The sequence below is a fragment of the Acipenser ruthenus genome, chromosome 13 (genome assembly GCF_902713425.1).
Source record: "Acipenser ruthenus chromosome 13, fAciRut3.2 maternal haplotype, whole genome shotgun sequence".
NCBI classification, from domain to species: domain Eukaryota; kingdom Metazoa; phylum Chordata; class Actinopteri; order Acipenseriformes; family Acipenseridae; genus Acipenser; species Acipenser ruthenus.
The window spans coordinates 28,711,004-28,723,002 of NC_081201.1; the positions used below are offsets into that span (position 1 = coordinate 28,711,004).

The 11,999-nt window shown below is 37.4% G+C and overlaps 1 protein-coding gene across 1 annotated transcript in view; it reads left to right on the forward strand.

Moving 5' to 3' along the window:
• The window catches only part of LOC117418409 (testican-2-like), a 43,403-nt gene extending 31,639 nt beyond the window's left edge, over nt 1-11,764 (forward strand). The window contains exons 6-10 of the mRNA XM_058985017.1: nt 1,729-1,848; nt 3,552-3,770; nt 5,806-5,868; nt 6,478-6,615; nt 7,534-11,764. Coding sequence (XP_058841000.1) covers nt 1,729-1,848; nt 3,552-3,770; nt 5,806-5,868; nt 6,478-6,615; nt 7,534-7,676 — 683 coding nt within the window. The 3' untranslated portion in view covers nt 7,677-11,764. The remainder of the gene's footprint in view (nt 1-1,728; nt 1,849-3,551; nt 3,771-5,805; nt 5,869-6,477; nt 6,616-7,533) is intronic.
• Nucleotides 11,765-11,999: the final 235 nt, after the last annotated feature.

Consider the following 11,999-nt stretch of genomic DNA (forward strand, 5'->3'; position numbering starts at 1 on the left):
ACTTATCCAATTGTCATGAAACTTGGTATTTATTATTTAGCATAAGATATTGGTAATATCAGATCAATGAGATATATGTTGTTGATATATGTCATGATCATACTGATACCCCTGATTTTGAATTCACAGCCGTGATGGGGGATGAATGTTACTGGCGTACATTACTTGTTTTAATACATTCTTTGTAGCCCGTTTGCAGACTCTTGTAATGGTAGCACTAATTTCATCCCCATCCTACTGTTTACTTCTATGATCAAGCTAAAAACGTATTCATATGTGTTCTAGTTTTAGAAAAATACAGTAAAAACATAATATTATGGGAAGGAATCTTTTACATGCTAGGGAAAAAAAATAAAATAATGTAAGACCTTGAAACACAGATCCAATATGAGCCAAGTTTGGAAAAATGGGTCAGATGTATTAAGATATGATATTTACAAAAGGAGCAAAGTTGTGAATATTATTATTATTATTATTATTATTATTATTATTATTATTATTATTATTATTATTATTATTTATTAGCAGACGCCCTTACCCAGGGTGACTTACAGTTGTATACAAAAAATACATATCAAGAATTACAGTACAATTAAGATACAAAATACAATGACTTCAGTCCTAATAAGAGCAAATACAAAACACAGTGCGATTTTATTTCAGGGCAGTTCAAGAGCAGATAACAGTGTTGATAGTTACATCAGGGTTAGATATGAATGCAGGTGAAATACAAAATATTACAGATTGGGTTAAATGCAGGGTTAAATACAGTAAAATAGGGAGCAGATAAGTGCAAGTTAAAGTGCATTAAAGGCAGAGTGCTATATTGTCCAGAAGGGAAGAGTTGAGTTTTACAGGTGTTGTCTGAAGAGGTGTGTCTTGAGGAGGCGCCGGAAGGTGTGAAATGTAAATCCTAGTGTCTGAGTCTCACAAGGGGTTCAAATGAGTTACAAACCTAATTTGCACGAGAATCCCTTCAGAATGAGCAGGCTGCAGAGGCTAAAACAGAACAATCCAGGTATTTGGTAGCTATTATTACATTTTCATCAAGAGTGGATCATTTATTCATTTGATTTAATGATCTAGAATGTGTTTGATCCCCTTATGCTCTTTACAGGCATCATTCATGTTTGTCGTCTTTCAGGAAGTTTGACATACTATTTGCTTTTTGAAATATTTATTGATTGTTGGTTTAATATTTGTAAAAAGCTGACATATTAAGGTAACGTGACTTTTTAGTTTCCAGATGATAAATACCAAAAAAATAAATAAATGGCCGGCACCATTACACTGTAATGATCCCATATGTTAGAGACCTATGGTATTTGCAGAGTTATATAAACACAGCCGACAAGAAAAGCCTCAATACATGATAATGGAGGATAATACTTTGATCTGCCAGCATTGTGCATAATAGGATATGAGGATCCCAGGTGACACAAACACATGTAGCTCCCTTTAAAAGGTGTTCCAGGGCATTATATACTGTAGAGCCTGCTACTGTTCCGCCATATGGGTTTGTTCAGCTCAGTGAGTCTAAAGTACAAGTCATTTTCAGTAACTGACCTGTAAGATCCCCTTTCAACTGAACATGTGAGTGGGATTGACACCTAAGAACTTGATTTGCTGTGCTGGTATTTCACAAGGATTCTCTGGTTTCTAGATATCTGCTATTCCTGTTTTTTTCCCGTGGTGATTGCACTTGACTCTTCATGCGGATTCTTTCAGAGAGCTGCACAGGACAGGACTTGGCTGACCTGGGTGATCGTCTCCGAGACTGGTTCCAGCTTCTGCATGAGAACGCCAAGCAGAACAGCTCAGAAAAGCCAGGAGCGAGCACAGTGTCTGGTGAGGAGGAAACCTTGTGGGAATCCACAATCAGCTTCTATGCATTTTCAGTAACCTTCAGTATGCAATAAATAATAAATACAGATCCACCACTTGTGCCTCATATTTTTCTTTGTAATTCCAGTTAATGTAAAACCATTTAACTTCACTAATAATGAACAGTTGAACAGCAGAGGCATTGCAACAGTGCAGATATTAAAATAGAAATGCAAAGTATTCTGTTATGCTGTACTGTATGATACAATCTTCAAGCACCCCACTAACATAGTCAGCTACAAACACTACTTCTTTTTTTCTGAAGGAATTCTCACCCTATCACCCTAGTGCTTTATGTGTTAATTCACAGTCGCCTCATGTCTTTTGTCCCTGGAGGCTTGAGTTCTAATTGGGCTGGGTTTCATGGTCTCCACCAAATCTGACACAGTTTTGCACAATTCACTGCCAGCACTGTACCTGACTGTAGCCAGCACCTTCTTCTAAATTCACCATAATAAAACAAATACAAAATAAAAAATAAAACTCTTGGAGAAGTTCCATAGGTAGTATAATAATAGGAAACAATTCCTCAAGAGAACCTGCATAATCATTTTTTAAAAAATATCTCTGTGTCACTATTAAACTCTTTCAGTTATAGAGGCTTTTTACAAACTCTGTTTCACCGTGATTCCTTTGAAAACATCACACTTAAAATGAGTTCCTTTAGCACTGTTGTACTCAACAGAATGTGTGCAAATGAACAGCAAGTTCTGGTTTCCATGGTGATTTTTACTGAAACCAACAAACCAGGCTATCATAACCTTTACAGAAGTATGCTACTGCAATATGCCATTTTTTGAACTAACGCTGCTAAGCTCTTCAATGCAGTATTTCGGTCAGGTGATGCATCCATGGGTTATGCTTTGCACCATCACAGGGACCAATGTCAATTAGGTGAAGTACAAATGTGATGTAACAGTTTAACCTGCTGTAATACAGCATATTGCAGATTTCCTCGTCCTGATTATCTTACCATAAATTGTTACCAACATTTATTGTAAGATAATCAGTAATAATATAAGTATTTCCAATAAGCCTTTATAATGATTTCAATATAAAACAAGAGTATGTGACTAACTTACACCAGATATTAGTATCAGTATTGAAAACAGTAAAATAAATCTAATTTTAAAAATGCCAATGTGTTAAGATCCAGTTGAAATATCTATAGACTCATCATTTTAACAGCATTGTTAATGTCTCCTAGTTGAATTGGTTTCATAGAATTGGAAGTAAAAGTTTTGGTCAGAGAAGTCGAAATAGCACTTCAAAGCAGTCAGTTCTGGGTGTAGTTTAGTCTTGGATAATTGCTATGGGAGTTGCATTGGCCCCTGCTCACACATTCTGCAGTGGTGGAAGCAGGTGCTGCCAACAGTTTCATTGCTTAAAAAACTAAGCCTGTAATCTAGTCCTGCTGAGCCTCGATATTGCAGAGACAGAGCAACAGGAAAGAAAAGTGTTTTGTGGATTCAGTTCTAGTCTTTCTTGTTTAACCAGGATGAGATTTGCATCTCATTCCCTTAGGGGGTCCTGGGTGGGGGTCTGCTTTTGGCAAACCACCCCTGACCTGAGTGACCACACTTTCTTAGCTTCCCTGTACCCTCCATTGGAAGCAACTGTAATTCCCAGGTACTGTATTGAGTATCAGTGTTCTTATTTGTCCCCAGTGTTAGATAAGAGTCTTGTGGCCAGCTGCAAGGATTCCATTGGCTGGATGTTTTCCAAACTAGACACCAACAACGACTTATTCCTAGACCAGTCTGAACTGGCAGCCATTAACCTTGACAAGTACGAGATCTGCATACGGTCTTTCTTCAATTCGTGTGACACATACAAAGATGGACAAGTCTCTACTGCAGAGTGGTGCTTCTGCTTCTGGAGAGAAAGTAAGTCAAACCAAAAAAAATACAAAAAGTGGAAGTGCTCCAGCCTGGTGTTTTACAATGGAGGCCTGTGAGTCATTAATATTAGGGGATTCTGTTTTAAAGACAATGATAATAGAGATGAGGTTAACATAAGTCACACAGTGAGTGAGAGTGAGATGAAGCTCAATCCTTGATGGGTCCAACAGCCTCTTGTAATTTGTAATACTTTATTTTATCTGAACCGTTAACCTGAAGTAGTACAGTACGAGCTGGAAAGAGTTGTTCTGGTTTTACAACATGACCATTTATTTGCATTGCTTGTTGTCAGCAATAATGTATTATCTCCTGCTGGGAAAACCATAGAGGCTCCCCGTACATTACATACTTGTGTATGTTTGCTGTATATTAAGAGAACCACAGTTGTTGTAAAACTTGCTTTTTGGCATTCTTTAGCTTATTAAGCATCCTGTCCTTCTATCATGTATGTTATATATATATACAGGGTGATTAGAATGATATGATATGATGCATTGATGTGGTAAACTTACTTTCTAATCAACCTGTATATATATATATGCCAAATCCAGTAAATCATGTAGAATACTTGTTTGTATCTGAGTGCTAAATAAAACATAAACTGTAATTGTACTGTAATACTTAGTGAAAACAATTTGCACTTCTGCTGGAATTATACCACGCCACAACTGCCTTGACTATAGCCATATTTCATGACAAAGGGTTTATTTGAGCCAGTCCAGACCTTCGATGTAATGAGAAAGGCTGAACCAGTCCATCAACTGACAATTATGCAGTGCCATTTTTGGAATAAAATATAAATAACTTGAACCCCCATTTGTACAACCACAAATACTGTACGTTCTAAAATAGTTACACCCTCAGGCAATTCCCTTTGTCCCTTGCAACATGTCTCTGACAGAAGCCTGTATATATTCTGCTCTGTAAATTAATGGTTTGGTCTTGCTTGGCTTAGCATTACACAAACAAGCGTACTGTAAGTAGACGTGGGCTTTAGAAAAAAAAGCCTATCAGATTTCTGACATTTGAACTAAGCATGCTCAAATCGCAGACTCAGTTTACAACTGGCACATCTTGTTGGAGCACCCCTTACCTTATCAACCCCCCCTCCCGCCCCCTCCCCCCCCACACACAGGCACATTTGACCATTACAGAGACATTTCCTAGGCAGAGCGCTGTTTGTATTTGACAGACAGTCCCAGTGTGCTGTGAATGCACTCACCTTCAACTGACCAGTGATGCATAAACACAGCCAATGTTTAAGACAGTCTGAATGGCGTGACAACATGAGAAGCTGCCAGGGACTGTTCTCACATTGCTTTCCAATTCAAACCCGGGCTGCTTTCTGTCAAGACATCTGAATAGGGGTGTTTTGTTTTTCAAAGACGTCCTTGAGTTTAACCGTTTTTTAGAAAAATTTAAAGAAGAATCTAAAAGTACATTTCAGTTATAAAATATTGTAGTTTTATAAACAATGCTGCCTGAATTGCCTGGTGTTATTACTGACAACTGTATTAAATATATCAAGGAAATTAGTATTTACTGTTGTAGTCTTTCTGTATAATTTATGTTAAGCCTTAAAATTAAATTTCTTACCTTGTGATAACCTTGTGAAAATATTTCAAATACAACACTTAAAATGTGTATTTATTTATTTTTTTATTTAACAAATGTTCATGCCAGGATAGGCTCTGAATTGTAACAACCAAGTGATTGAGTTTGAACTGCAACACATGAAGTGATAAGGTAGCATCTATAGTGATGTCTTTGAAATATCTGCATATTGCAGGTTGTAAAAGATATAAGGAAAGAACCAAAAGATTTGAATTAGCCAGTGCTAATAAGAGGAAAGAAGATTTTAGACCCTGGTTGCACTGTTTTATGTCTGGTGAATGTATTTCAGTGGTATCACCAATGTATAATATATTGGAATTAAATAATATAAAAAAGAAAATTTTGCGCTGTCATTCACCATTTAAAACTCCAACTTATAGTACCGGATGTGTCTCTTGCCCCACAGAACCACCTTGTCTAGCTGAGCTGGAGAGAATACAGGTACAAGAGGTGGCCAAAAAGAAACCAGGTAAGAAAGTACAATTTTGCCTCTGAGCAACCAAGATCAACCAAGGCCATTCGAACCAAGCAAGGAGGCTGTGTTAGCAGCTTAAAGCTCTGGGCCTCAGAAGGAGCTTTGTACTTTTGGCAGGAGCCAGCTGCCATGACTCCTGATGAGATTCATTAAACAGATCACAAGCACTAGGCTGGCATTACCTCCTAATCATTGTGGAGAGATTATGGGCATTGCAGGCAGCTGGATGAGACCTGCGGATTTGGCATGACGCCGACTCAGGACTCCCCAAGGGCACTGTCAGATGGTATTGCGGGAAAGATGGAGTGACAGGAGACCAATACGTGTGTGTGCTTCTCCTCTCCAGTGTGAGGCGCTGAAGAGACATTAATACCCGCCCCAAGTAGAGACCTGACAGCGTGGAGAGGGTGATAAAGCTGGTCACATATAAAGTATTCTGTCAGCCTCACTAGTTTTGAAGCACATTATGTTTGAGGTATTGTAGCTAAATTGATCACCTATACACTTCAACTAATGTTACAGGTGCTGAGTAAGTTTTAGATGCATCAATATGAAGTGCAAATTTAAACTGCCAAATTTCTTGATGTCATTTAACTCTCCTAGGGATGTACATTCCAAATTGCGATGAGGATGGCTATTACAGGAAGCTGCAGTGCGATCAGAGCAAGGAGGAGTGCTGGTGTGTGGACCAACATGGCGGCGAGCTGGCAGGGTCCCGTATCCACGGCAACCCAGACTGTGGTACTTTAAAAAGAACACCTAGCTGCCCATTTTGTAACGGGCATTTGTACCTCAAACACATGTCATGGTTTTATCATAAAAAATGCACATGTAATTGTTATTACTTTTCATTTTTTGTAAGGGCTGCTAGTATTAGAATGTCCAATTTCAAATTTATGTGAATGACAAAGTGAATGACTAGGGACATAAAATAAATTAGAACTCCAAAATGACACCATCCCTCTTTATCAGTAATACAGTTCACTGGTGTGTGTTCGCTGCCAAATAAGACTCATTTACAGTAGTTTATTTCTTATGTCTTGACATTATGTTAATGAAATGGCAAATAGAAATAAAGTATGTGACAGGTTTTTTTTTTTACAAAACCCTTCATATTCTTTTTTTTTTAAATTTGGTAGTCGCCAATTATTTATTTATTATTTTCTCCCAATTTAGAATATCTAATTATTATTTAAGCTCGGCTCACCGCTACCACTCCTGCGATAACTCAGGAGCGCCAAAGACAAACACATGCTGTCCCCCGAAGCCTACCGCTTCTTTTCACACTGCAACCACCTTGGAGCTACAGCATTGGAGGACAATGCAGCTCTGGGCAGTTTACAGGCAAGCCCACAGGTGCCCAGCCAGACTACAGGGGGCGCTGGTGTGCGGTGAACCGAGGACACCCTGGCCAACCTAAGCCCTCCCCCCCCCCCCCGCTCGGTCAATTGTGCGCTGTCCCCTGGGAACTCCCGTCCAAGGTCAGCAATGGAGTAACATGGACTCAAACCGGCAATGTCTAGGCTATAGGGCACATCCTGCACTCCACGCGGAGTGCCTTTACCGGATGCGCCACTCGGGAGCCCCCTAAAAACCCTTTATATTCTTATCCCTGACTTTGAATCTCCCTGACTTGTGCTGTCTCCCTCTTGTTTCCAGATGAGCTAGTTGGATATTCAGGAGATTTCGGAAGCGGGGTTGGATGGGAAGATGAGGAGGAGAAGGAGGCAGAAGAAAATGCCGAAGAGGCAGAGGAGGAAGGCGAGGCTGGAGAAGCCGATGATGGGGGCTACATCTGGTAGAAAACAGAAAACTTGAGTTAGCAATAGAGTTTTGGTGGCCATGTTGGGAGGGCAGTTGGTGCTCTTACAGAAATAATGACTGGAACAAAAGTACAGATAGTTAACCACATACAATACAGCATTGACTCTGACCAAGACCAGGCTTCGTCTTAAATATATTAAAAACTTCTTTTTTTGCAGCGTAAAAGGTTTTTCCATTAAGTAGACCTTAACTTGCATTTTAAAACTCAGACATTTTCACCTGAAAGCTGTCACAAAAACAATCATAAACTAACCAGAACATCCCCTCTCCATTCCACAGAAATATATACTGCATATTACAATATTCCTACAAGCTTAACAACAGCCGGAGATGTGAGAATGATCATACGTCACTTGGCTAGGTCTGCTGAGTACTCTGAGGATGCTGTTGCTGAAAATGTGGAGTTTTATTTTCTTGTTTGCCTGTCACAGATTGGTGTCTCATAGGGATTCAGTGCTGTCTCTGCTGAAACAGCAGCATGTTATTTACAAGGCTCAAACTGCCTGCCAGGAGAGAAGCAAGCCAACTATATACTGTGGAAGCTAAAACTGTTTGGCACTTGATCTTTGAGTGAATTAGGCTGGTTAACAGATGGTGTATTACAGAGTTGTCAACGCAGCAACTAATGCATCATCACATCATTCCCATTGCTGCTGTATTCATCTGGTTCACCTGAATGTCACACAGTGGCTAGTCCAGGTGTCCCAGAGACCTGGCATTTGTTTGTAAAGATGCGGAAATGATGGAAAATTGGTCTTGACTGTTCAAATAGAACTTCACAAGTCAATGATTGACGCTGCCACAAAATAGTTGAATCTGCAATTACATTCAAAAACAGCTCAATCAGCATTAAATACTTCAATACAGTACCAGAGACAAACATTAGTTCTTCACAGCAAGCTGTTGTTGTTTGCCTGCCTATAGGATTAGCTGACTTCTGTTCATTGCTAATTACTGGGAGTTTAAAGTCAGGAATGCTGTGGGATTCATCCACTTTGACAGGTTAAGAATATAATAATTCGTCCTGCGTCACACCTAAACCCCCTCAGAAAAGACTTCTTAACCCTTTAGATTTTGAAAGGACTTTCAGTGCTCACATTAAAATTCCATCCCACATTTCCAGTTTCTGGATATATAGCTAGGATTTCTGTAGAAAAACTCACCAACAGGCTGCATATTTTGACATTTTATACATGATAATTAGACCAAGGATTTACACCTTTATTATTAAATCTGATGTAGAAAATATAACGCTGACATTCTGTGAAGCTCAGGAAGTGAGCAGATAAAAATAATATGAAACTGTTAACACCTCTAGCGATGTCCACATATCATTTAGAAAAGCCAGTGATTATTAACATATACCAAATACCAAACCATAGTGCCTATCCTTAAAAACAACTGTAATAAAGCAGTCATTCTAAGTCAATAAAAAAGGCTTTAGTTTGAATGAACACTGATACCCTCATACAGAAAGCTGCATGCCCAATATTGATATCACTAGTTACATGGAATGACAGATTTTGTCAGTGTGATTTTTATTCTATATGCTTTTGGGTGGGATCTTAGCCATGAACTTCAGACATATGTTAACTTAAGAACAGTTTAGAGCAGGGGTCTCCAACCCAGGTCCTGGAGAGCCCCAATCCTGCAGGTGTTATAGGTGTCTTTACGTCATCAATGGCTAAAGATCTGGAACACATGTTAATCTTGACTAATTAAGCCAATAACTGGTTCAATTAAGCAACTGAGAGCTTGGTTGAAACGAAAACCAGAAGACCCTGTAGCTCTCCAGGACCAGGGTTGAAGACCCCTGCCTAGGGTATTTACCATGGTCTAGCTGGTGTAATGTAATGTAAAATACCATGCAGTAGAAAATCTGTGTTACTTTCTCTAACACCTTCTTGAAAGATGCATTATCACATTCCCTTGGGTTAGGAAACAGCATCCACCAAAAAATAGCAAGAGCAGCATGTTTAACTTGCTGTTTTATTGGGCTGATTGAATTCATGTGTAGATTTTCAGAAATTCTCATTACAGTCTGTTATGTCTAAAGACATCTAAAATCTAAAGGGCTAAAAAGAGGCGTGTAATTGGAAGATTGCTGAGATATCTGTATTTGGTGACATTCTCCCATTATTGATTGTCCTGTAAATTGACCTTTGGCACATTTCCTTACATAATCACCTAATAACGTAGCTGCTGGAGTTATTCTGTCAACAGGAAAAAAAAACTATTCTGCTGTCTTTGGTTTTAATAAGAGATCAAATTCAATTCAGCAAATCATTTTGTGTGAGCAAGTCACAAGACCACAAAAATACTACACATATTTACAGCTATTTTCTGATTTTGTTATAGAAAAGTACTGTGGATTGTGAAAGCATGTTTTTCTGAATTGGCATAGTACAGAAACAGAAAAAAGAACCTGACTCCCAACATGGCACCTTTTTATATTGAAATAAACATCTTTATATTAACCCTAAGACACACTAAGATGCTAACATTTCAGCTGAACAGTATAGTTCTCATCTATGTACAAACAATGCAGCCCCATCAGCCTACCACATTTATATTGTTCAGTTGTTTTCTGAAGGTTTGCACTCTTGATGTCTGGAAACTCTATAAGCATATTCCTTTTGGTATCTTCTGCAATGCCACCCAGAAAAGATCTACGAGTTTCTAAAAACAAACACTCTGAAATGGTATGCTAAAAAGTTAGACCCCTTTAAAGCATTCTCCTGTACAATTTGTTTTTTAAACACACAAAACTATGAACTAATTACCCTGTTAGTAACTTGGGTGAAAAACTGTAGAGCTAACTGGCATTCCATTGGCTCTAATTGTAATGCTTCATTCAGGCACTGGATATTTGAAAAATAAAAAATAAAACAAATAAAAAATACTACGTTCCCAAAGCTCGAATAATTTGTCTCCAACGTTTAACAAAACAGATTCATGAATATTGAACTAATACATTATTACAGTGTAGCCTAAAAATATATAAACTCTTAAATAGTTTAACTTTAATCTGACATTTAATACATTTGCAAAATAATAATAAAAAATAAAATAAAGCAATTCATATTTGAGGCTTGCGAATTTGAGCACCATGGTGCTTTTTGATTCTCAGTTGATTGGTATAATATTGATATAAGCAGCTTGTATCTTTTATCTGAAGCACTTAATTGGGTTAAAAATGGTTGCCAGAAACCAATAAATATCCTTCATTATAAAAAGAGGAACTCAAGCTGTGTAATGTAATATTTGAGTGCTTTAAATGAATAATAGATGTAGTCAAGTTGCCTGCATGACTGCAAAAGGAACATTGGAGAGACATTAGTTTCAGACATTAGTAAACAGTATATCTGGATTTCCTTAGAAACAGAGTTATTTAGTATGGTTTGCTACAGTTCCAAACCTAAAATGTACACTTACACATTTCTGTACATAAAGTATATGATATATATATATATATATATATATATATATATATATATATATATATATATATATATATCCATGAAAGTAACATTATTATGAATTGCTAATGTTCATTTAGCTTTCTATTAATTTGCTTGAATGGTAAGAACAAATAATTGTATTCAATGCTAAAGACACAGTGTTGTTGTGATGAAGCATTTTTTGGCAAGGTGGTGCTTTTGCGATGGTTTGGTTCAAGGTAAAAGGCACCACCTGTTGGAAAAACACTAGAGCTGCTGTGTGTTTTTGTTTTTTTGCATTGTAACAAATTAAATCACCCTGGTCAGAAATTTAAGTTTGCAATTCCCAATCTTGAAATCTTACACTTCAAGAATGTGCCACTTAAAACAATATTCCTATTATGCTACTTGAATTACTTTTTATTAACTGTGTATGTTACTTGTTTTGTGTATACTTGAATTTCCACAATAGACACATTTTCAGATTCAGTTTTCCATTGGTTAATTGTAACTGTTGTATGTTAAAAATAAGGTATATCTGTTAGTTTTTAGTAGTGCATGTTAGTGAACTGTATGTAATTTTTCATGTTTGAGCACTTTAACATTAAAAGGCAGTGGGACTGAGACGCTTTGCATTCCTTTTTTTTTTAAGTATATATTTTAAATATCATTTAAAACAGTTGAAAAGACCAGTGGAGTTTCAAGGATGGATTTGTTGTTTTAGATTGCAGATTTGGCATAGGAATAATATCAACTGATAATACTGTAGATAAAAAAAAATGTATTTCTTTTACTCATGTCAGCACAATATGAAATGAGTGATTACTATTTAAAGTGTGTTGTATATAGATTTTTTGATTC